The sequence below is a fragment of the Phlebotomus papatasi genome, chromosome 1 (assembly GCF_024763615.1).
Source record: "Phlebotomus papatasi isolate M1 chromosome 1, Ppap_2.1, whole genome shotgun sequence".
Lineage (NCBI taxonomy): Eukaryota > Metazoa > Arthropoda > Insecta > Diptera > Psychodidae > Phlebotomus > Phlebotomus papatasi.
In genome coordinates this window covers 77094288-77120472 of record NC_077222.1, presented here as the reverse complement: position 1 = coordinate 77120472, position 26185 = coordinate 77094288, and the positions used below count along the sequence as shown (strand labels likewise).

At 32.7% G+C, this 26185-nt stretch overlaps 4 protein-coding genes across 4 annotated transcripts in view; 2 read left to right on the top strand and 2 right to left on the bottom strand.

Annotated features, from left to right (window-relative positions):
• Window positions 1–26185, top strand: part of LOC129804095 (protein PET100 homolog, mitochondrial) — a 225944-nt gene that overhangs the window by 62498 nt on the left and 137261 nt on the right. The gene's annotated exons all lie outside the window — the stretch shown is intronic.
• LOC129804091 (UPF0729 protein AAEL015238) lies at window positions 3–566 on the top strand. The gene is made up of 2 exons (XM_055851149.1): window positions 3–178; window positions 236–566. The coding sequence occupies exons 1-2, from the start codon at window positions 114–116 to the stop codon at window positions 435–437; spliced, it is 267 nt and encodes an 88-aa protein (XP_055707124.1). The 5' UTR covers window positions 3–113; the 3' UTR covers window positions 438–566.
• LOC129804084 (methylated-DNA--protein-cysteine methyltransferase, constitutive) lies at window positions 472–1133 on the bottom strand. The gene has a single exon (XM_055851118.1). It carries the CDS (start codon window positions 1059–1061, stop codon window positions 576–578), a length of 486 nt encoding a protein of 161 aa, XP_055707093.1. The 5' UTR covers window positions 1062–1133; the 3' UTR covers window positions 472–575.
• On the bottom strand, window positions 19210–25825 carry LOC129806079 (uncharacterized). The gene is made up of 7 exons (XM_055854453.1): window positions 25548–25825; window positions 24614–25342; window positions 24325–24541; window positions 24076–24256; window positions 21647–21812; window positions 19710–20444; window positions 19210–19638 (listed from the first exon to the last, which is right to left on the bottom strand). Exons 1-7 carry the CDS (start codon window positions 25719–25721, stop codon window positions 19225–19227), a joined length of 2616 nt encoding a protein of 871 aa, XP_055710428.1. The 5' UTR covers window positions 25722–25825; the 3' UTR covers window positions 19210–19224.

The window sequence follows — 26185 nt, the reverse complement described above, 5'->3', positions numbered from 1 at the left end:
TTATAGCAAACTGTCAATTGCGAAAAATCTTTTGTTTACCTTGAAAATCCAAAGAAAATTTTCTATTTATTTTATTTTCAACATAAATTGAGGAAGTAAAACAAATTAAAACGATGGTTTGTGTTCCTTGCTTTATAATTCCAGTACTGTTGTTCATTTGGCACAGATTTATCCAGCCGTAAGTCGATTATCACGGGAAGAAACCGATAAATAGCTAAAAAAAATTAACTTGCAGGTACGTCTTAAGATATTGGAATCCATGGGAGAAAAAAGATGAACAGGGAAATGTAATCAAAGACGAAAGTTTCCCATTCACTTGCAAAGGGGGAAGTTGTCCTTTTCCAGCTGCTAAACAGAAACCACAGATTGCTGAGAACAGTAAACCAGAAGAGACAAATCGGACAGAAATAGCTGCTGAGGATAAGAAAAATGACTAGTCATGCATTTTTTGGTGGAAATTCATCAATTTTTTCAACAAAACAAAATTCTTGAGTAATTGTTAAGATATTATGTTTACATGAAGTATGAAAGATTTGAGGTAGATATATTTGTGACTGGCAGAGAAAGTAAGCTTTTTACTTGAGTTTTCCCTGAATGACCTTGGACTCGAGTTCCAGCAGGAATGTTTTGCGTTCAGGACCAGCTCCGTAGTTGACAATTCCACTTTTGGCTACCACTCTATGGCATGGAATTATGATGCATACATTGTTGGTTTTGCAGACTCTTCCAGCATGCCGGAAAGCCTTTGGCATTCCCATGAATTCTGCCAATTCCTGGTAAGTCCATGTTTTACCGTAAGGGACAGCCAGGAGATGGTGATCTTCGTCCACAAGTGGCACTGTGAATTCCTGCCTCTTCCCAGCAAAGTATTCATCCAATTCTTTCTGTGTTTGCTGCAAAATCCGATGCTTTTTTGTGCTTTTGAGCACTTCTGCTTCGTCCAATGCCGGCCCTTTGTATCTGTCGCGGAACTCCAGCTTCTCCAAGCGATTGTCTGCAGTGACAGTGGCCACCATCTGGCCCAATGGAGACTCAATTAAACCGCAAGTGTGGGAAATCATTGCAAAAAATCTTATTCAAGGATATTTTCTCAAAAGAATAATTTCACAATGTTATTTACACAAAACGTAGGAGCAAAAAATGGCGGGAGATTTTCGAAAACAAAACTCGAAAATTATGCACATGACGTCATAGTGTGCTATAAACTTTTATTTGAAGCAGTCAAATTGTTTTGCTCGTTTTGTTGAACTGGTTGAACTATAATTTCCTTTTCTCAGTTTCTTATAAATTTTGCTTGGAAATTGATTGTGTTTACTGTGTAACAAGAATATGAAATAGTTTATTATATGCCTATGGTGATGTTGTTTACAAAGAACCTTAAATATTTCCAGAGAAAAAAGGTAAAATGAACACTTACATTTTTTTATTTCATTATTAATTAAATATTTAGGGTAGAAAATTAGGGAAATTAGGTAATTTTGAATAGAATCTAATCCTAAATATAATCTAGAAAATTTTTCACTGATTCACCGATTTAGATGGGCACGTTCGCATTTTGTTTTAAAAAATATTCACAAACATTTTCCACATCTTACGAAGAAAAATGTTCGTATAACAAAGGAGAATGGGCAAAACGGTTCAACCTTTTGCCACGAATGAGACTTGGAAAGGCAATGGTAAGGGATACCGGGGAAAATTACCCACGGGTAGAATTGTACAGTTGGGAATTACAAGTCTTGGAAAAAATAGTGAGAAAACTATTTTTCAGAGTACTTTAATTCTCTTATTATTCATTAAAATATTTAATCACAAATTATAAGTAAAGAAAAATTCTATTTGCTGGCTAGTTTTGCCCTGATCTTCCGTAACAACTTTTGTTCCCTGACCAATGAAATAGCTGAATTATTTTACTAAGCTCGTATTTTTTTTTTCAAAAACAGTTAATCACTTTATCTCAAGTTATGGTGTCAAAGAACATTTTGTTAAGAAGGACTTAAGAACATTTTCATGGAATAAACCGTATTCCTATCTCTACATTTTCCTTAACTCTTTCGTCTCCTTTGGGACACTAGGTACCCATGGAAACAACAATTTTTTTTTAGACTATCTAGAATCGATAAAAATCTGATTCTTCTGGATAATTACAAACTATAAGGATGTCCAAATTTAGGACATTTTTTGCAGGATTCTAATTAACTCCTGAGCTTAAATATTTTTGGTCAAAAATCGTGAATTTTCGATTTTCTGCTTCCTTGCAGATATTGTGACTTTTTTTGATATTTCTAGACCAGAATAAGAAAAAAACCTCTCGGGGTCAGTAAGTATGATAACCAACAATTACAGATTGCATAAATTCAAAAAATATTTTTTTCATAAAATTTTAAAAAATTTGTTCAAACTTTACGGGTACTCTCGTCCAAAAAAATCTAGAGGTCAAATGTAAGGTTATCCCGCCAATGTCCGCCATTTGCTTTTTGACACCAACCTTGTAACAAAATTCGAAGCGGGAGCGACATTTTTGCCAATATGGCCGATAATTTTGATATTTAGCAGCGCGGGAGATTGCTTTCGGGGAAGTTTTTCCTGTTCTTCCTGATTTTGGTGAATTCTGATTGTCCAGGAAGTGTCTTTTATGCTTTTAAGAAAGCTTAATGTGTCTGCAATAACATCGTGTTGAGAGAAATGTGTGTTAAAGTGTTTTTGTGTGAAATATTTTGAGGAATCTGTTGGCAAGCAGGAGCTGGGTGTCCTTTTCAGCACTTCCTGGACATCCCACAAGATACTGGTCAATAATTCACCTTGTTTTAGTTATCAACATCGTACAGGAGTCCTTTGACATGCACAAATAGTTTACAAAATCGATAATATTGGCTTTTGGAAAATTGAAGTTTGTCTCCTTTTCGTTCTTTTGGGGACGAGAGTACCCACGAGTTTTCCAATTTCCCAGAGGCGGAGAAAATTCTTTCTCTAAAAAAGTATCATATTTGACCACTAAGACTTACAATAAAGTGAGTTTTACTGAAATTCGTTCGTTGGATATGTTGTGGTCCGGAAAGAGTTAAGCCCTCACTCATCAAAAGCAATCAAATAGAACCGGAGATATGATTTTTTGAATTTCGTGAACTTTGACCCCTCATATCTTCGGTTCTATTGAAACCACAACGAACCCACGCCACTTTTTAGAAACGTCCTAGACTAGACTACAACGTCAATGCACCAAGTTGAAATTTTCACCCTATATAAAACCTTTGTCGAAAACCGCAAGTCGATATCTCTCTTAGTTTGGAAGCTATTAAGCTCCAAAGACCGGACGGACGGACGGGAACAGTTTTTAGCCACCCACATATTCGTGATCAGGAAATGTTAAAACACGTTTTGGCAAAGTTTGAGCGTGATCGGAGGACATAAAATTTTATTAGGATTGTAGTAGGTGAGATTGTTAAGAATCTCACCTAATACTATGAAATAAAAGTTAGTTTGTAGTTCAGAAGAGTTGTAGAGGATGAAATTACACGTCATAAGCTTATTAAATCATTTTAAAATCTGTACGTGGATGAATGGATTTCAGATTTGAGATCTTTAAAAAAGTACCCATTAACAAGTTTTGTACGTTTTATTCATTCATTCATTCATTTTCAACCGCTTATCCCTATTGGGGTCGCGGGCCCATGACACCAAGGTTAACAGCCCACGCCTGTCGGTCCTCCGCCACTTCAGGAAGATGTTCGAGTTCGATCCCAAGGCGCTCCCATGCAAGATCCTGAATTTGATTCAGCCACCTTGTCCTAGGCCTGCCTCGAGGTCGAGGCCCCCTCACAATGGCTTGCATAGCTTTTCTGGGGAATCTTTCTTCATTCATGCGTTGAATATGTCCATACCATCGAAGTTGTGATCTCTCGACCCGAAGAAGCAGCTCCTCGACTTTTAGTTCCTCACGAACGGCCACATTCCTCACTCGATCTCTACGAGTGATTCCCTTAACCGCTCGAAGGTACCTCATCTCGGCAGCTTGTACTCGCGATCTTACCCTTTCGGTCATTACCCAAATCTCATGACCATAGGTGAGAATAGGAATGAACACAGCTTTGAAAACCGATAATTTAGCCGATCGACTAAGCTCGGCCTTCCTCAACACGCTTCTGCCAAGCTCCCTCATAACTGCAGAAGCCTGACCGATTCGCGACGAGAGTTCTGCCTCCATCCTACCATCACTCGTGAATAACACCCCGAGATACTTGAACTTCTTCACCTGTGTCAATGAGGCTCCACTAACATGTAGAGTGCATCCCACAGATTCTCGGAAAATCACCATTACCTCCGACTTTTTGTACGTTTTATTTTAAACACTAATCCACTCTTGCATAGCGTATGAGCCCAGTCTCATCCCTGGAAAAAGTTTGGGACAGTTTTCAGTTCCCACATTTTTGCCCATTCTCCTTTAGACCAGTTTATAGTAGGAAAATCTAAAATGTACTTTAAAAAATTTTTAAAAAATCTTGAATAATACTCCAAAATTTTTAATTTTTTTTTTAAATTTGGTAACAATCTCTTAGGAATTTTTTCAACGTTTGATCTTCCATTGGATAGTGGACACATAAAGCATGCTGATTAATTTAATACTAAGTAATTATTTTTTTAAGTTATCTTATTAGTTTGTGCATGAAAGACATGAAAAAGTACCTCAGCTTGTAATAAAAACAGCATTAACCAGGCAAAATTTTGGGTACTTTACAGTTACTAGCGGAATTTTGATTTATATAAAATAAATAAGTAAATAGATTAGGAAACATTATGTATTTTCCTAGAAATATTTTGAGAATAATATTTTAATTTAAACGATAAACATAAAAAACAAAAAAAAATTAATTAACTTCTCAAAAAAATCTCATACGATGAAACAAAACTATGTGTTGAGTACATTAACATAAGTTACATTGTCTACATCTTGTTCCCATGTCATCCTCGAACTTCTATGTCTGAACCGTCTGAACTGAACCATGATTTTCCGCATTTCTGGTTTAGTCTCGTTGTTTCTATATGTTCGTTTATTTTCTGAAGATGTTCGGCGCATCTTAAGTCTTATAATTTCAAGTGGGCAATGGTATTAGGTTCAACTACACGTTATCCTACACGTTCTATAGGTTCTCCAAATATCCGAGGTCGAGGAATTCCGGAAAGAGTATATATATTTTTTGTTCATAGAGTACGTCGAAAGCGGCTTTGTATGCCTTCACGAAGTCCTTTTTCTTTTCTTCGGAAAATTCATGTATTATTACATTTGGCTTGTACAACGACCAAAAAGTAAGATCTGAAAAAAGAATAATATCATCTGAACCGAATTTAGAGAAAAAAAAATCTTAAATTTACTTAGTAAACCATGTTTTAGAATTTCCTGATGAACATCCAGAAGAGAAGGTATTCGGTAGGAAAACTTTAATTTGTTTAGAACAAATTTGAACTCTGTGTGATATATTCTAATGAGGATATTCTTGGAATTGTAAACAACTTCAGGTTTGCAGAAGGTGCTAAGTGCTGCAATTATGTCGTAAGCAGGACTTCGCCAAGCACTCATTTCATAATCGATCAGAATAAAATCTTTATTGTCGCTTTTGATTAGGAAATTGTATTTGTGGAAGTCTCCATGTGATAAGACGTTAAATCCATTGGTGTTCTCTTTATGTAGCTCTAAGCAATTCTTTATGTAATAGGGTTCGAATTGTTTGATTTTCTTGGATAATTGCGAACAATTCTCCCAAGATGCGACAACGTCATGGAACATACGATACCTGGTTTTCAACAATTCAATTGTTTCTGTTGATTTTTCATTAATAGCATTGTAATACTTGGAGAGATCCATTTTCAATTCATGGTGCGCATAATAAGACACTGCATGATATCTGGCCAAATACTTAAACACTTCCAAACATTCTTCATAGTTTCGAATTTTTGAATATGGCACAAAGCCTTTAGGACTCATATCTTCAATTATTATGACTAAAGGATCAACACTGAAGTGGTAAAATTTCGGGAATATCATAGTATTTCCTTCAATTCTGTTGAGAATTTTAGATATCTCACTGAGGTAATCCTTGTAAAGCATCCCTTCTCTCACACACACAAGTCTTTTAAGTTCACTAGCTGATATTGATGAGATTTTCATAAGTGTGTTGTATACTTCTTCTCGGTTTGACTTATTTGTCACCTTTACTTTAAACAAATTTGTTGATATATTTTCAAATATTTTGACAAAACCCACAATTTCACAATCCCAATCAATAAGTTCCTTCTCATCCCTTTCTTTCTTCACGAAATCATTGAAAATCTTCCCAATGTATTCCTCATTTAACCAACTTGGACGACTATTTTCCCCTTCGGTCATTTTTATTAGTTCTCAAGCTTATATAGCCACTTGTTTAATGAAAAATTTAATCTACAACTGCGTAAAATACTTCCAGTTCTCTTCTTATATAGAGCTACCAATTAAAATTTGATCTCATCACAATTTATTATGCAAAAAGAGAGTTAAATCACCTTAATACAGAGATTTACTCTACATAAAAAAATCATACAAAAAGCCCTATTTTCCATAAGGGCATCTAAATTCCTAAAATAAGGTTTATTTTTCAATGTTAGTGAGTTTTTCCATCTAAAGGCGAATATGTACCTAAACTTGAAAAAAGTAAACTGGAATAAAAATACATTTGAATGTTTTGCTATAGATTTTTTTCTGTAGCGTAGGTAGGGTAACGTGTGGTATTGCTGGACAAGTTGCTTTTCGGGACATAATATGGGTATTTTGGGACACACCAAAAATCCTATAAATATTTGTTTTCTAATTATTTTTAAGTTCTATATGAAATATTAAGCTCTTTACGTATTAGATAAACATAAAACTTCTGAAATTTTATTTAATTTAAAGCGTGAAATACGCGTGAATTGTGAGTGTCACATTCCACTTTTTACAAAATCTTAAGTGTGGCCAATTTGGCAGATGCCAACATAAACAATGCTTAGTTTTTTTCGATTTAAGTCACTTTAGAAGTGAAAATTAAACAAAATTTTTATGAAAGAGTGAAGTTTAGACCTTCTACTTAAAGGTAAATAATCATGCTCGATGAAATTTATTTGCATAATACCGACTTTTGTCTGTCCCGAAATACCCAACTGTCCCGAAATATACCATTCTTACTTCTTAACATTTTTGCTATTTTATTTAAAAAATGATGCATTTTTCAACATTTTTCGATAACAATCTTATTCTGGATAGCATAAGGAACATAAGTATTTGTATCAACAAAGAAAAAAATAACTTGAGAAGTCGTTAAACTGTTTGAAACTTGAAAGTGCTAAAAAGCGTCCCGAAATACGTTACCCTATTTGAGATAGAGTGGAAGTGGAGTCATCACTTATGGACGTTATACACTTAAGAACAGCTTGCAAAAAAATTTAATTTTTACGTAAAAGAAGTTTCGAAAGATCATAAAATTTGTAGTATTATGATGTAATTACAAATTTTATAATTTTTCGAAATCTGCTTTAGATAACAATCTAAGATTTTTGCAAGCTGTCCATAAGTGTATGACGTCCATACGCATACACTGAGAGAAATCCGAAAAAGTTAAAATAACATTTCGGAAATGTTAATTTTACCCTGCAGTATTGATCCGAAATCGGTGTAAATATTACCCTTTTTAGGTGTATTGAGGGTTAAAGTTACCCTTTTTCATGTTATTTTTACCATTAAAAAGGTATAAAATTAACATTAAAAATGTTGATATATTTTTACACCTAAAAATGTTAAAGTTATGAGGAAAAAAAGTTAATCGCACCCTCTTTTTTTCTCAGTGTAAGTAATGACTTCACTCTATGATCAATTCTTACCTTCAATGACATGTTTATTTAAGACTTTAAGACGTATTGAACATATTTGTTAAATGTATTTTTAAATTCAAAAAACAACATAATATTTTTTTGGTTAAAATCAACTTTGTTTTTCATTTCAAGAATTTTAAGACATCAACTGTCATTATCTGAAAGTATACTAAATAAAGAAAACAGATATTAAAACAAATCATAAAAAAAATGACTATAGGGGGAAGTGGGGCATTTTTGAATTTGGGACTTTTGGGAGTTCCGAAATTGGGACTTTTTTTCTATTTTTAAATAAAATTGAGTCTTATTATGGTATAATTTAGTTCTACAAAAAGATTGAGAAGCTAAATTGCATTATGATATGGCTCAATTCCATTGAAAATTGGAGAAAAAGCCTAATTTCAAGGCTGCTCCAAATTCAAAAGTGCCCCATTTACCTTTATAAAAGATTCACATCATTTTGCAAAAGTTCATTTATTTTTTATTGTTTTGGTGAACTCTTCGGAATAAAGTATATTTCAGTAAAACTGTACAATGATTTCAACTAATAATCGAAATAATTTATAGTTTTTAATACACTTTTTATTAGCTCTACAACCAAAGAAGTAAATATTTATATGCTGCTTTTCAGTCCAAACACTCCAAATATCCAAGATCGAGGAATTGTGGAAATAGTTTATGTAATTTTTGCTTACGAAGTATATCGTAAGCAATACCGAATGCTTTCACGAAGTCCTTTCTGTCCTCACTAGGAAAATCGTAAAGAATAGTCAATGGTTTGTAGATAGACCAGAAGCTTAAATCTGAAAAAGTAAACGAAACAATGTAAAAAAAAATCATTAAAAAATAACAAAGACTTTAAAAAAATTACTCAGTAAACCATATCTAAGAACTTCCTGATGAACATCTAGAAGAGTAGGTATGCGGTACGAAAAATCCAATTTGCGGAGAATTTGTTTGAACTCTGTGTGGTATGCTTTAATGAGGATGTCCTTAGAATTGAGAAAAATTTCAGGGTTGCAGAAGTTGTTAAATATTGAAAAGATGTCGTAAGCAGGACTTCGCCAAGCACTCAATTGATGGTCAATCAAAATACAATCATTATTGTCATTTCTGGCCAGTAAATTGAGCTTGTGAAAATCTCCGTGTGATAAAACATTAAAGCCATCATTGGTGTTTGTTTTTAACAATTTTAAGATGTTATCTACGTAATAAGGTTTGAATTGTTGCATTTTCTTAGCCATTTCCGTGCCATTTTCCCATGTCGCAACAACATCATTAAACATCTGGAACCCCATTTCCATAATAGGAACATGTTCTGCGTTATTTATTAAATTGTTATACTTTGAGAGATCCATTTTTAATTCATGGTGAACATAATAAGATACTGCATGATATTTGGCCAAGTACTTGAAAACTTCTTCATATTCTTCAATAGAACAAATTTTTGAATACGGCGCAAAGCCTTTAGGGCTCACATCTTCAATTACTATGACCAAAGGATCAACATCGAAGTGGTAAAGTTTCGGGAATATCATAGTGTTTCCTTCAATTCTTTTGAGAATCTTAGATATCTCACTGAGATAATCTCTGTAAAGTGTTCCTTCTCTTAAAAACATAAGTTTTTGAAAATCAAGAGATACTTGAAAATGATTAGTAGCTGAATGGCATAAGGTTTTCACGAATGCGTTGTACACTTCTCTTCTATTTTTCTTGTTTATCACCTTTACTTTAAACAAATTTGTTGATATAGTTTCAAATATTTTGACAAAACCCACAATTTCACAATCCCAATCAATAAGTTCCTTCTCATCCCTTTCTTTCTTCACGAAATCATTGAAAATCTTCCCAATGTATTCCTCAGTTAGCCAAACTGGACGACTATTTTCCCCTTCGGTCATTTTTATTAGTTCTCAAGATTATATAAGCCACTTGTTTAATGAGTAAATCAAACTATGACTGCATAAATTGCTACTAACTCTCCTCTTATATAGGGCTTCCAATTAAAATTAGATCTCATTACAATTCATTATACGAAAAAAGAATTAAATCACTTAACTACAGCGTTTTCTTCGATACAAAAAAAATGTACTACAAGTTTATACCTGATACCAGGGACATGACGTTTCCTATGTTTCCCATATGTTTCTAGCGTGCCGAAAAAACTTTTGAGTTTATTACCTGTTTTCTGTCATTGTAGAATGAACACAAATACAAAATAAAGGCCAATTTAATATGGAATAGGCAACCAAAAACCCAAAATTGGCAACCTACTAGGTACGCAGATATCTCGTAAAATGTTAACGAAAACAGGGAAAAAATACAATAAAACTGGTCGCATTTTTCAGAGCTAATGTCACCCCCCTGTCTGATACCATAAGTCCTATTTTTTGTTTGACATATAAGATCTTAAAATAAATTTAGTTTTTCAGCGTTTTTTAATAGTTATTGGGAATAATGAGAGAAGCATTACCAAATTCTCCATAAATTACGTAAAACTTTAGAACACTCACGTAATTCATTTTAATCTTATATCTTATTGAATTTTTCCATCTGAATCTGAATAAGTATAAGGGTCTTAGTAGATCAAGTGGTAGTGTACTTGCTTTGTGATACTAAGTTGCCCTGGTTCGAATAACCTTTAGGCCACTAGGAATTTTTCTGGAATTAAATGTGTCTGAATTACTTCTGGTGAGCTTTACTGCAATTGATTCTACGAACCATATGACTGACAACTCTGTTTCGGTATAATACAAAAAAAAAGTAAAATGTATGCTTGGGAACCTCGCTTGTAGTAAGGCCTTGTTTTCCTATGAGATGTTGTGTCATATTATTAAATGCGAATACGTATAGCTCGAATCGAAAATAAGCAAATTGGAAAAGAAATATGTCTGTTTTTTTTTGCTGAAGTTCGTATAAAGTGATAATGAATCGTTATCTTTCATTCATATAGGTTGTTAAATAAATTAAAATATATACGTAAAAAATTGTTTTAAGTGGTAAGTTTTTTTTATGACGAAATTCTGAAAACCAACACAGGCAAACGGGCCGTAAGCAACTGGAAAATTTGGCTGAACTCTATTAGAGTCATTGGTAGTAATACATATAAAATAGATAAATCAAAAATGTTGATATAATATAAGATATACGCATTTAATGCATCTTTATAGCTCGAAATATTAGAGTGAGCTATAGATAATACAATCGATTTTTTTGTTAATTTTTACCGGAGTCCAAACTGTTATGACTTATCAAGTACCAGTTTCGGCGATCCCGTTACCCGTAACTCCCCGTTAACATCGTCTAGTAGTAACTCCTTTTATACAGTCCACCCTCTACCCTTCTCCATCACTTCAATATATTTTTTTTTATTTGGAAGTTCGAACTTTCATCATTTTCATCATTTTGTAGGTAATTATGCAATTCTAGAATATCTTGAGGATTTTTGGATTTTTAATTAAGTTTTAAGAATTTTGACTGAACCCTAAATTAATTTGTTCGTAATTCCATGATGGCCGTAAATAGAGTTAAAGTAAAACTTAAAACTTTCTGAAAAACTCCTAGAAATAATATGCGTCATAGGATGTGTTAGGGGAAGCGCGCTACCTTCGGACGATTTATGCTTCGCACAAATCATTTTTTTTTCAATGTGTTATAAATGAATTTGACCCATTATAATATTATATTTTTATATTAGACCAATGCCTAAAATTTTCAGAAAATATGGGTGAAATCCATAAGATAGAGAAAAAAATAATTTATTCGGAGCTTGAGTCGTCCGAAGGTAGCGCGCTTTCGCTTACGTCTTACGCATATCTCTCAAATCGAATAAGATTTCGATAAGTAACATTGGCTTTATTATATATTTTTTATTACCTTTATAAAATAATGATTATCATCTTTATATACTGATCATCTATTCGTCCACACATTCTAAGTATCCAAAATTGAGGAATTGTGGAAAGAGTTCGTACAATTTTTGCTTATGGAGTGTATCATAAGCGATTCCGAATGCTTTCACGAAGTCCTTTCTGTCCTCACTAGGAATATCATAAAGAATGGTCATTGGTTTGTAGAGAGACCAGAAGGTCAAATCTGAAAAATCAGATAAAATATAAAATTGACAAAATTTTCAAAATAAAACTTAAAAAAGTACCTAGTAGACCATATCTAAGAACTTCCTGATGAACATCTAGAAGAGTAGGTATACGGTGCGAGAAATCCAATTTGCGGAGAATTTGTTTAAACTCTGTGTGGTATGCTTTAATGAGGATGTTCTTAGAATTGAGAACAACGTCAGGGTTGCAAAAGGCGTTAAATGTTGAAATGATGTCGTAAGCAGGGCTTCGCCAAGCACTCAATTGATGGTCAATTAAAATACAATCATTATTGTCATTTCTGGCCAGGAAATTAAGCTTACTAAAATCTCCGTGGGATAAGACGTTAAAGCCAGTAATGGTGTTTTCTTTTAATAATTTAATGAAGTTTTTTACGTGATATGGTTTGAATTTTTTCATTTCCTTAGCCATATCCGAGCAGTTTTCCCATGATGCAACAACGTCATGGAACATCTGGAACCCGATTTCCAAAATAGGAACATGTTCTGCGTTATTTATTAAATTGTTATACTTTGAGAGATCCATTTTTAATTCATGGTGAACATAATAAGATACTGCATGATATCTGCCCAAGTATTTAAAAACTTTTTCATGTTCTTCAATAGAGCAAATTTTCGAATACGGCGAAAAGCCTTTAGGGCTCACATCTTCAATTACTATGACCAAAGGATCAACATCGAAGTGGTAAAGTTTCGGGAATATCATAGTGTTTCCTTCAATTCTTTTGAGAATCTTAGATATCTCACTGAGGTAATCTCTGTAAAGTGTTCCTTCTCTTAAAAACATAAGTTTTTGAAAATCAAGAGATACTTGAAAATGATTAGAAGCTGAATGACATAAAGTTTTCACAAACGCGTTGTACACTTCTTTTCTATTTTTCTTGTTTGTCACCTTTACTTTAAACAAATTCGTTGATATATTTTCTAATTGCTTGTCAAAGCTCACAATTTCATAATCCCAATCAATAAGTTCCTTGTGATCCTTTTCTTTTTTCACGAAGTCGTTAAAAATGTTTCCAATGTATTCCTCAGTTAACCAACTTGGACGATTATCTTCTCTGGCAGTCATTTTTATAAGTTCACAAAGTTTACTCAGCCACTTGTTTAATGAGAAATTTTAAATAAAACTGCGAAAAACGCTCCTAGTTCTCTTCTTATATAGGGCTTCCAATTCTAATTAAAACGCGCTTTATTGCATTATGTAAAGAAAATTTAACTGTGTTAACACACTTGCACATTAAAATTTTAATATGATTCACATTAATTGTCGCTGGCGAGAGTCCAAATGTGTAATTTGTGTGTTTGAATCATTTTATATTCAAAATTTGATCTATTTGTTGATAAAAAGGTAGACTTGGCCCGCAAAATTTGATATAAATTGATTTATAGCATTAATGCGAAAAATTAGTGCGATTTTCTCTTTAATTTTTTAATGTGAATAATATTTATGCTTTAGGTAAATTTAAACTTATTTTTGCAGGCCAATGTTAATTAAATTACAAAAAAAGTTATTCATTTGAACGATTTTGCACGTGCCTCGAATTGTTACGTAAATTCATTGTACTTCAACGAAAATTATAAAATCACATATACATGTCAAAAGCAAGCAAAAATGTGACATTTTAATGCAATCAAATTATTAAAATAAATTTAGAACTTAATATGGTTTATTTAAATTACATAGCCTTAAAAAACATTTTACTAGACTAGTTTTGTTATTTTTTCCGTTCCGAATAATTTTGCTATTTTACTCATAAAATTACATTTATTCTTTATGATAATTTGGATTAATGAGAATACTCATTGTTTATTTGGTTAAAACGATTAAACCAACAGGTTTAATTATCAGAATAATAATACCATCTTAATGGTTTAAACAAAAAAAAGGTTTAAATTTAATGGGATTGCGGCTTGGGGACATTTTGACCGTCCATATCTGTCGATTCTTCGTCAATTTGTGAAGGTGCGCTGCTCACACTCAATTTCCAGGCGTTCCCAAAAGAATTTTATATAAATAATTTTTTAATTTTATAATTTTTTTCAGTTGTCTCTCTCTCCACCCAACTTAATTACCTTGAAATTCTAATATTTTGCTATTGCAAGTAAAACAATTTGATGGTTCTCAATCTCGAACTCAGAAACGGCGAAATGAGCCACTTTGTGAGCCCGTTGTTTCTTAGCCCATCTGTCTCATCTGCCCTGCCTGTGACTCCCTTCCCTATCCCAGTAAGTGAGATTTTGCACATAATTTTAAATTGAATTTTGTAAATTAACTATTTTGTGCTAAATTTTGGCTTATACGGTCTGTGAACCAAGGTTTCTGCCGTTTACTTGGGGAGACCGGTTGTGAAGTCGGTCGGCAGCCGCAATTTGAGATATGATGATGGAATAAACATATTATTATTATTATTATATTTGTAATTGGCATTGAATAAATGAGCAGTAAAAAGTTAAAATTGATCAGTAACAAGAAAATTTGAAACAGTGATATTATCGTCCAAATTTTGGCAAAGGGAAAATAAGGGGCTTTTCACTCTATATGGAAATATTTTAAATGTTAAATATATAAATTAGGCCCATTTTTGTAAAGATTTAAGTTTTTTACCGACCATAATTAGATATTTTACTACTCATTTTTAATTTTTTACTGCCCATTTAGAATTTTTTACTGATCGTTTGTTTTTTGCCTTTGTAATTGGCACTAGACGTAGAAGTTATATAGACGAAAAATAATAAAATTCTCTATCGCACGCGAAATACAATTTTGGTTTATTTATTTATGTATAAATATATTTTTTTGTATTTTGTGACATGTTTAACCCTTTAAAGACGAGAGGGTCAAAAATTAAGAGTCCGAAATAATACTTTTTTTTTTTACTTTTTTAGTGTAAAACGCATTTTTAGATGGCTGTAGGAAAAATGTTTGCTTTTGAGTCCTTAAAGGATAAAAATTACAGTATTTTTGGAGTCGATTTTACGAACTTTTTTAATTTTGTTATCAGACATCTAAAGGCCTTTAATTGCTCTCTTATGAAAATTTAAATCGGCTCAGTAGAATCATTTTGTAGTAGTTTCGCATGCATTACAAACGCAAAACTAATTAAAATGAAAATGATGAGCATTTTATGGAATAAACAAAATGCCATGCAAAAAAATCTAAAATTGTTGCATAGTGTATTGACCTTCAAAGATTTTATAGGAAGCGGTTTGTTGAATTGTCCAAAAAACGGATTTTAGGACAATTTAATCTCAATTTTCAGTATAAATGGCTTAATTGATACCACTTACACCAAATTTGAGCAGTTATGGCACCGCGGCACCGACCATCTTTGAGATCAGAAAAATTTTATGAAATCAAAATTCACATTCCTTTCTTTTTCACACATTTTGCATATGGCTATCTCATTCTTTCGCACTTAAAATTTGATTGTATTAAATTGAATTTGTGGTGATGTTTAAAAAAAGAAGAAGAGCGCGAAAGAATGAGATAAACATATGCAGAGCGTGTGAGAAAGAAAGGAATTAGGATTTCGACTTCATGAAACTTTCCTGATCTAAAAGATGTGCCGGAGCTTTACAACCGAATTTGGCCAATTATAACCTATTTTGGAACAACTCCATTTCAATCCAATGCAACGCGGCGGTTTAAATGGCTTCAATTATCGTTCCATTGGAGCTGTGACATTCCAATAAAGGTAACAGGGAGTTCCGCTTTGAGAGACAACGAAGTCAATAACTTTTATATGGATTGCCTACTATTGGAAGCTGATTTATAAAATAGTTTTTGAAATGTCCCTAAATATAAACATATATTTTTCACACTGTAAATTTGAAATGTATTTTATATGAACTAATTGACGCTGAAAATAAGCCAATTACTTAACAACGAACATCAGGGGATTTCTGTAACTTATTCCAAAAATTCTAATTATTCAATTACAATTCTAATTATTTCAGATCATTTTCATCATAATCCAAATGTCCTTGATCCACGAATTCTAGAAAGATATTAATCAGTTTCTTTTGGCGTGGTGTATTTAGGGCATCTCTGAATTTTATCCTGAAGTCTCTCTTGTCCTCTTGTGTTCCATATAAAGCAGTCATAGCATTGTAAACAGACCAATAGAACAAGTCTAGAAAGAAGTAAAATAAATTTTAGAGTTGCATAGAAATATTAAGAATTCATTATTAATACTTAGTGTTCCACATTTTAGTACTTCTAAATGAATGTCTAGAAGGGTAGGAATGGCATGGGAAAATTTCAACTTCTTTAGAATGTTTTTGAACTCTGTGTGATAGGTTTTAATGAGAAATTCTTTTGAATCAAAAGCAATTTCTGGTTCACAGAAGGTATTGAGTGCTGCAATGATATCGTAAGCTGGACTTCGCCAAGTACTGAATTGGTAGTCAATCTGAAAAAAAAAGATGTAACTTTGTAAATTAAATAGAATAATAGAATGAAAAAGATCTTACAAAGACGCAATCCATAAGGTCGTTCCTCATTAGGAAATTATGCTTGTGGAAGTCTCCATGGGATAGAACGTTAATGCCTCCTGGAGGGTTTTCCTTACCGACTTTTTCGAGCGATTCAGGATAATGGGGTTCAAATTTCTTAAGTTTTTCGGCAAATTCTGAACATTTATCCCATGTTGCAACAACTTCTTGAAAATCTTGATAAGCCATTGTCATTATTTTAGCATCATCTACAAAAGCTTGTCCCAAAAAGTTTTTGCACTTTGAAAAATCCCATTTGAATTCGTGATGTAAGTAGTATGAGACTGCGTGGAATTTGCCTAAATTTCTGAATATTTTTGTGCAGTCTTCAAGGGAATAGGGTTCTATGTATTTTATAAAACCACTAAAACTCATATCTTCAATTATTATTAACAATGGATCAACACTAAAATGATAGAGTTTAGGGATGATCATTGTATTTCCATCAATTTGGTTGAGAATTTTTGATATCTCACTAAGATAGTTTTCATAGAGTATCCCTTCTCTCTCAAATAAAATCGTCTGCAGTTTGAGATGTACTTCAAAATGATTAGATACTTGTTGAGATAATGTCTTAGCAATTACATTATACACTTCTTTTGGATTTTTTCTATTTATCACTTTTATTTTAAACAAATTAGTTGATAAATTTTCAAGCTTCTTGTCAAAGTACTCAATTTCACAATCCCAGTCAATAGGTTGTACTTGATCTCTTCCTTTATTCACGTAGTCACTGAAAATCTTTCCAATGTATTCCTCGTTTAACCAACTGGGACGGTAATCTTTCTTTTCACTCATTTTAATTAATATGCAGGATTGTTCTATCACTTGACTGATACGAAGTTAACACTACAGTTAAGTAAAATCTTCCCGGATTAGATCTTTTATATAGTGCTCCTAATTAATTGCATACTATAACTTTTTTTTTACCAAACTTCAATTATTTTTCTTCATATGTGACTATTGTAATAAAAAAACCTCAAAACAAGAAATCTTTACTACTCATTTTCTTATTCAACCAAAAACAAATCAAAACCAAGAAAAAGTATCCATATAAACTCCTTCTTTACCTAGAAAACCATGTTTTTTGGTGCTAAAATGCTAAAATATTCTACAATGTACTTTTCTTAGGCAGTTTTTTTTATTTCTAAATGATATTTTTAATGTATGAATCAATTTATTTGGTATTTAACGGGTACAAATATGTATTCAAAAGCTATACGAAAAAAATATTACACCAAGAGCACTTTCTTGTGAGTTTGAATACTTAGATGCTTTGTCATCTCTTGTTTATATTGTAACATATTTATGACTGGGTCAAGAAAGCAAGATTTTTAGAAATTTATGTTTAATGTAGGTTGATTGGTTTTATTATGCCCTAAAATTTTCTTCCGGATCATAAAGTTAAAAAAAAGTTTTCGTTCTACTTCCTAATCACCCTAATTTTTTTTTAAATTTTGTACTTTCAACACTGCCTGGAGCAGATTTTATTTCATTAAAACACTTTTATTGTCTCTGAAAGATTCTAGCCTAACAAGAAGTGATGATTTTAGTTTTACTTATAGAAATAAAATTTTTGGATGAAATTTTATTATTTCCGTTAATGTAATAAACAATAATAAAAGACTTTTTTTGCTCAAAAAATCGCATAAAATTTACAGGTGGTTAGATTATATGGCTCCCTTTAAAAACTTTTTGAGTTAAAAAAGAACACATTTAGTTTCTAGAAAAAAGACATTTTTATCGAAAATATTAGAATAGCCGATTCAAAACTGGTCGTGCTACGAGTTGTTTAAGCTGTTTCAAATTAGATTTTACAAAATCTTTAAAAGGAAGTTATATAGGATCATGTGCGGAAATAAAGGAACTGGGACGAAATTTCTCTTAAATAAGTTTTGAAATAATCATAAAGACATATAATTTTGTACTGGTTAGAGAGGAAGGTAGTGAGCAGGAAGGGGGAGGAGAGAGAGTTAGAAAGTCGTAATAATGATACCAGCCTCTATCAGTGGAGGTGTTATATCAAGACCCAGTAATCTATCACTGTTTTGACTGTAAATACAATAATTAAAGTTTAATATTTAGTTGCTAAATGAAATTCCTTAATACTTGCAAAGGGAAATGTCAAAAGTTCCGTTTTTGCAAAAGCCACTGTGCCCTACATTATTTCAAAATTTCTAATTTAAATAATTTTTATAATAAAAGGAGAAATGCTAATAGTAAGTCTTGGTACTCTTGCCGGCTTCAAACTTAAGGTTTAGCCCAGTTCCCGAAGGTCTCAAAAATCTAATTAACAAGCAATTTTATTGATTTTTCAAAATCTAATGGATCATTTGCTCTTAATATTCAATTCTAAACAAAAATTTCCTAAACCATCGTGCCTGATAAGAAATTAGAGGAGTTAACCCAGATGGCTAAGCCTTAGGTCTGAAGCCCGTATTTGGGTACTTTAAGTAACATACAATATGACTATTGAGCCATGGGCAAAAAAACTATAACTTTTCCACCAGTCCAATACTGTTAGTAATATTTGTAAAGTCGAAGTGAAACACTATAATGTATTTTATTTATTTATTACTTATATTTTCTTTAAAATCTATTGCTCAAATTATGAAAAAGAGCAATGGATATAAGATTTTTCTATTTCTTTTAACCCATTCCACAACCCTTATTTTTGCATTCAACTTACTCAAAAATATCGTTTTTTGTAATTTTGAGCATTTCAAAAATTCCCCATTTTCTTACATATCTAACAAACCTGTGTGCAAAAACTTAAAAAGCAATTTTTCTATTATGTTTTTGAAGTTTTCTTCTTGGTAGATTTTTTTCTGGAACTGTCGCATAGCTTCCCATTCATCCACATTGAGATCTTTCATTTCTTCTGCAAACTCGGCAAAATTAATGAAGAATATTGGAAGAAAACATGACGCCATGAAAACTTCTAATATTCCGTGTCGAAGAAGTTCAATGTGTAGATCGAGGAGACTTGGTGGCTTTTTGAGGTAGCCTAGATCCGAAAGAAGGGAACAGAATTTATCATGATAGACCCTTAGAAGATCATGCTGCCTTTCTCGAGCTTCATTCGAAGCAATTGCGTAGAAAAGGTAGTACAAGTCAATAGCGGGTGTTCCCCAGAAGCTAATCTGGAAATCAATCTGAAAATAAAGAATTAATCAGATTATTTTTTTTAGTGACGTGATTTATATTATGTTTAGGGGTAACTTACAAAGGACACATGATCTATATCATCACCATTGAAAGTAAAAAGAAGGTTCCTGATGTGAAAGTCTCCATGATTTAGGACATTAAATCCAAATCCAGTAGGATTAGCTTTATACACTTTACTCATTGTTTTCAAAAAGACGGGCTGTAAGGCAGTGAGTTTTTCAACAATTACATCATATTTGCCGTAAGTCTTTATACCTTCGATAAAGCTATTGAAACTTTGTGGAATAAAATCAATCTTGTTCACTATTGCGCTATTGAGGAATCCTTCATTAAAACCGCTCAAATCCAATATGGACTCATTCTGAATGTAGTAAGATAGCGCATGGATTTTAGCCAATTTCGTTATCACTTTTAAAGTATTGTTGTAATCTAGCGCATCATGCTTGGCTATGTAGCCATATTTAGAAATATCTTCAAAAATAACGTAATCGGGATTGAAGCCAGAATGAATGATATTTGGTGCAATTACGTCACTATCTCCAGTTTGAGATAGAAGTCTCTGCATTTCGGGTAATACTTTGGTGTACATTTCTATCTCAGTCTCAAAAAGTGGTATATCTCCCATCATTTCCTTCTTAAGGCCTTCTTGGAAGGGTTTCACTTTGATGATGAAACTAAGCTTTTCACCAGGAGCAGGACGTGTTTTAGATGTTATGGTTAGAATAGCTCTGAAGACAATACTTGCAAAGTTGTCACCAGGTTTTGTTGCCGGAACAATACTGCACTCATTAACCTTATAAAAAATATAGAATTTTCTATTTTGTATTTCTTCTAATAGTTTTTTTAAGGTTAGAGTATAAAAAACGATGGGGAACATACTCCAATAATACGTAGAACGATAGAAGTATGAAATGACAAGAAATGTTTTATAAACCCTATTAAATTTTAAATCGATCTTGGATGGAAGAATGAAGCAGTCAATTGATTAATTTTATCAAAGATTCTTGCAAAAAAGGTGCAATCGAAGATTTGTGAAATAATTAAACTCGAATAACAACTATTCTCTGAGATTTGGTCCTCAGAACCATTTTTTCTGCCCATCAAGCGAATCAGATTTTCAGGGCATAGCATTAGGTAGTCACAAATCCAAGTAGGAGGAAGTTGGGCACCTTTGAATGTGGGGCACCTTTGAAATTGGGATTTTTCTTCTATGTTTCAATGGAACTGAGCCATATCATAATGTAATTTAGCTACTCAATCTGTTTGTGCACCTGAATTATATCACGATAAGGCTCAATTTTATTTAAAAATAGGCGAAAAGGTGCTCCACTTCCCCATATTGCCGTAAATCTGGAGCATTTGACCACCTCATTATTTTAGCTTTTTAGTTGCAATTTTGAACTTATCTTCGAAATACTTCTGAAGAAGTCATATGAGCTTAAATGGTATCTAATCAATATTTAATATCATGTGATTCATAGTACAATTATGTGACTGACTGACAGCTATGTATGAGCGCTCTTGTATGTATATTTTTTTATTTGAAAAGATTTGCATAATGAATTTCAACGAACAATGTCAGAATCATCTCAACATTATGTTGGTTCGTTGTCGATTAGTACGAAAATAATCTTATACCCTACTGATTTTTTTTCAAAATTTTAAATACTCGTAGGATATTTGGCAGAAATTTTTCAAAATCTACAAAGAACTAAATTATTTAAGACCATTTGATTTTTGAATTGAGAGAATTATTAATAATATTCTAAAAGTGAATGTTCGTAGATTTACTTCACCAAAATTGATACTTAACCTGCTTCATATAATTTCTACTTGGGACAAGTCAGTAAAAAAATTATATATAAAATAATAAGTCAAATTAAAACAAAACAAAAAGGACAATAAAATAAATTTCGAAATTCCCGAAAAATTAAAATAAAAAAAAACAAAATTTCATATCTTCTTAACACACAAAAAAGCAAATATTCGAATTACCAATAGTGTCTTATCACTTTCGTAGTCCCTCAGACATTTTTCTAGGAACTCCTGGTTGAGCCAAGTCGGTGGTTCTTGAACGACATTAAAAAGATCATTCTTCTTTGCCTCTCCATTTACTACAATTGGTGGTTGAGTATCCGCTGGTTGTGGTATAGTTTCCTCACTCATTTTGTTAAATGCTCAAGTTTATGGGCAGAATTTGAAATTTTTGTCTTTTAAACACACTCTTTGATGTACAAAATAACACTGATTAAGAATTTACCGGTCGTTGATGACTTTTACCTTCGAGAGCGCCATACTGTTCTTGTATGTTTGAGTTGTAGAGCAAAAAACCAGTGATAAGCTTAGATAAGATTGTAATAGCTTAGATTCTTCACAGGCAACCTCACAGTGACTTACAATTCGGAATATTAAAATCAATGCGTGAAAATTTATTTGTAAGCTGAATTTTGTTAGTAACAAATAGCTCCGAGTATATTGACTTAGACGGTAGGAATGCATAAAACTCGTTAGACGCGATTATATGTCCCTAAAATGTAGTTCACAATCGAATTTTCTCTCGGAAGCCCTCCGATGATGCCTATAGAGAATTTCAGCTCAAGCTTCTTTGAGTTTCACTGGTTCTTATTAATGTCTGTTTGAAATACAGTAGAGTTCCTCAAATATGAACGACGCGTTTAAATTCAGAATGTAAAATTTGTTTCTTAATTATTATCGCATTATATTAACTTCATCAGCAAGTTCTATTTAATTAGCAACAAATAGAGGAAGTGCATTTAACATGACTTCCGTTACGTTTTTGAAAATATTGTTCATTCGAGGAACTCTATTGTAGTTTGAAAAAAAAAAGATTTAGAAAATTAAAAAAGTTCATCGATAGCGCTTATATTGTTGATACAACACAGTTCATAATTACGATATTAAAAGAACTGCATACAAATATCTAATTTGTAATTGCTACTGATGTAGAGGAAACTAATGCAATAGTCAACATGGGGTAGTTGTAAACACTTCGATATTTTTAGTTAGATATTAGACTTTAAAGGATGAAACCCTTATGAATTCATAGATATTATAGAATCCTTATCGAATGAAAAAATAGTCTAAATAAGTTCAAGTATTGTACATATAAAAATTAGTGATTACAACTAACCCATGTTTTCTACTGCCCCAGATACCTATACACACAATTAGCAATTAGCAGAATTGACAATTAGTAATGGAAATATAATAATTAACCGATAACCTTTACAATATAAACACGTTTTGACGCTTATAGGCCATGAATATGATACCATCTAAAAATCATTTTTCTGGCTGTCCAGCCTGCAGTTTTTACGGAATCCAAACGCTTCTAGTGAGAGAACGAAGAGAGGTATCAACAAGTGGTTTTCGGTAGAGGTTAAATATCGGATGGATGACATCAGATGGTGATATCAGATCTATTCACCCAGCTCCCCTTTCGCCATTTTGGAACAACCCCTAATTTTGTTTCTTAATAACTCAGCCCTTAAAGCATGGATCGGTCTCAAGTTTTATTAGTATATTCTAGCTGAGCCTATGAGCATTCCGACCCACCTGACCCGAGCTATAAGGGTTCAAAAAGAATTTTAAAATGGCTCAAGTTCTTGCTAAAATTCTCAGAATTTAATTCTTGTGTGGAATCTTGAATAGTTGAAGGTGGAATAAACCCGGCAATACTAACCTATTGTTCATCCGATATTTAACTTTCACTGAAAACCGATATTTCTTTTTGTTTTCTACTTCATTTTGTATTACGGAAAAATAGACATAACTGACATACGGCCACAAAAACAAATTTCTAAGCACATTTTATATGCTCGATCTATAGAAGTAATAAAACGGGATAGTATAAAGTTTAGGCCCGATTAATTCAGGTTGATTTCATCTCGGGTCACAGAAGCTGTGAGTTTATAATAATGAATCCCATCTAATTATATCGCTCTTTCGCACACAAAAACTCTGACACTATAGAATAAGCGCCACGAATACAATAGCAATTTTTGGTTTAAATATGAAGTATTTGCGAGAAACTTATGTACAAGAATGAGTTAGTCGTTGTTGTTTCTCAGTTGAGAAGATGATCACAGTGATCACATCAAAACGCGAGATTTGCCCCACTGACTGTGGGACTGTGGATGTGAATGATGATAATTTTGACCATGAAATTAGGCAAGTTGGTATGTTGACGGATGCTTTTTATTTATTCTCGTGCTATATTTTTCATTCAGTGTTATTAAATGAATACTATGGGAGATGATGTTGCGATGTTACGAAATGTTATACTATTTATTTTGACTGTTTTACGAGAAGGTTCATTCACTTTTTCTTTTTTGGTTGAATTAAAATAAGATTTATTTGAATAATATGTTGATTCTACATAAGGTGGTCTTGTTTCAAATTACACTTCTAAATATCCATTGTGCAGGAATCTGATGAAAAGCTTCTCGAGAACTGGCCTCATATTTGATTCCATGTAAAGTTGTTTAAACAGAGAATCCATATCATTCATATCGACTCCTGACTTGATCATTTCTTCGACATTAACATAAAACATTGCCATGAATTGAATGGAGAGAATAATCTCTGAAAAAGATTTTATAAAGGATATTTGGTTGGTATAGGTAAATTAGATTTTGGTAGAATTGACTTACCGAGAAAACCGTGTTTGAGCATCTCAATGTTCAATTCAAGAAGACTTGGTGGTCTCTTTAGACATCCCAGTTGTTCAAGAACTGAACAGAATTTTGTATGATACGATCTAATGAGTTCTTCTCTGTGATTGTCCCTTGCTTCCTCAGATGCATGGCAATACATAACGTAATTGATGTCTATTGCTGGACTAGCCCATACTGCAATCTGATAGTCAATCTTAAAGAGATAAAGTTTTAGTATTAGGATATTTCTTGAGAATTTTTTAAAATGTATTTTTTTTTAACTTACAAAGGTAACTTTCTCAATGTTGTCGTTGTCATCATTGATAAAAAGTAAATTCTTAATATGGAAATCCCCATGATTGAGAACATTGAAGCCTTCGTTGGGTTTGTTAGGAATGTAAACATCTCTAAGTTTTTTCATGAAAAGTGGTACGAGTTTTTCCAGCTTCTCTCCAATTTCATTAAATCCCTTCCATTCTTTAACGCATTTTACGGCATTTGTGAATGCATCAAGGAAAAACTTGAAATTGTTAATACTTCCTGTTGTTACAAGACCGTCCTTCATTTCATCCAGATCCTTATTCTCTTCGTGGTACAAGTAGTAAGACAGAGCATGGAATTGAGCGAGCTTTTGGATGACTTTTTGAGTATTTTCTAAGTTCAACTGTTGATGACGCATTACGAATCCCTGTGGTGCAATGTCTTCAAGAATAATAATGTCTGGATTGGTACTGTGGTAGATTAGATTGGGGCAAATTGGTTCCTTTTCTCCTAGTTGTGTGAGGAGTCTCTGCATTTCAGGGAGGACTTTCGTGTACATCTCAACTTCAGTTTTAAATAGAGGCATATCCTGTAGCATATCCTTCCATACTCCCTCGATGAAAGGCTTAACTTTCATAATAATCGAGAGGGATTCGGTCTTTGCCTTGCATGTATACTTAACATTGGCCCTAAACACGACACTTGCAAAGTTATCACCTGGTTTTGCGGCAGGAATGATCTCACACTCAAAGATCTATAAAGCAATAAAATGTTATTGCATAATATTGATACACTTTTCATGTTACAATTTTGATAATGAACTCTCGTGGCATGTCACTATGATATTTTTTGCTAGGGCATTAATCAATAATAACATGTGATTCATAATAGCGGTGTGATAAGGTGCGATAACAAAAATTTGAGCAGGTGAAGGCCAAAAAAGGCGATTGAAAACTTACTTGTAGGCTCTGATCGTTCTCATATTCACGGAAAGCTTTTTCCAAATATTCCCTATTGAGCCATTCTGGTGGTTCAGTGGCCACTTTGAAAATCACATTTTTGTCCTCTTTGGCATCTCCATTGGGAAGGGATTGATTATCAGCTGGTAAAACATTAGGATCGGTATCAGCCATTGCAGAAGCTTCACAAAATTAGCACAACACAATTTCACTCAGCGACGATCGAACAGAAACTGGTGATTCATGAGAGTCGTTTCGGGTATACCTATGAATCTAAACTGATGTAAAAAAAAACTTCTGTTAATTCCATTGGTTGATTATGTACCCGGAAAGTTTTTTTTTTAATACTTTACTGTTTTGCTGTCAGACTTTGATAGAAAAAAGCTCTTTTGCACTGCTATAGGCTGGTATGAGATTCGCTCATAGATATATTGTATGACCATGAAAATTACTAATACTCTTTATTTTAATGACGACACGAGAGATTTTTTTCAACAAGTATATTGTAATTTCTAAAAGATTCTTTCGTAATTTTTACTTAGTAAGCAGTCCGGTTTGTTGTGAAATGTTCTTAAATGCCTATTGGAATTTTCGCCAGATTGTGATAATGGTATATATTTTTTTGTTACGTGCTACAT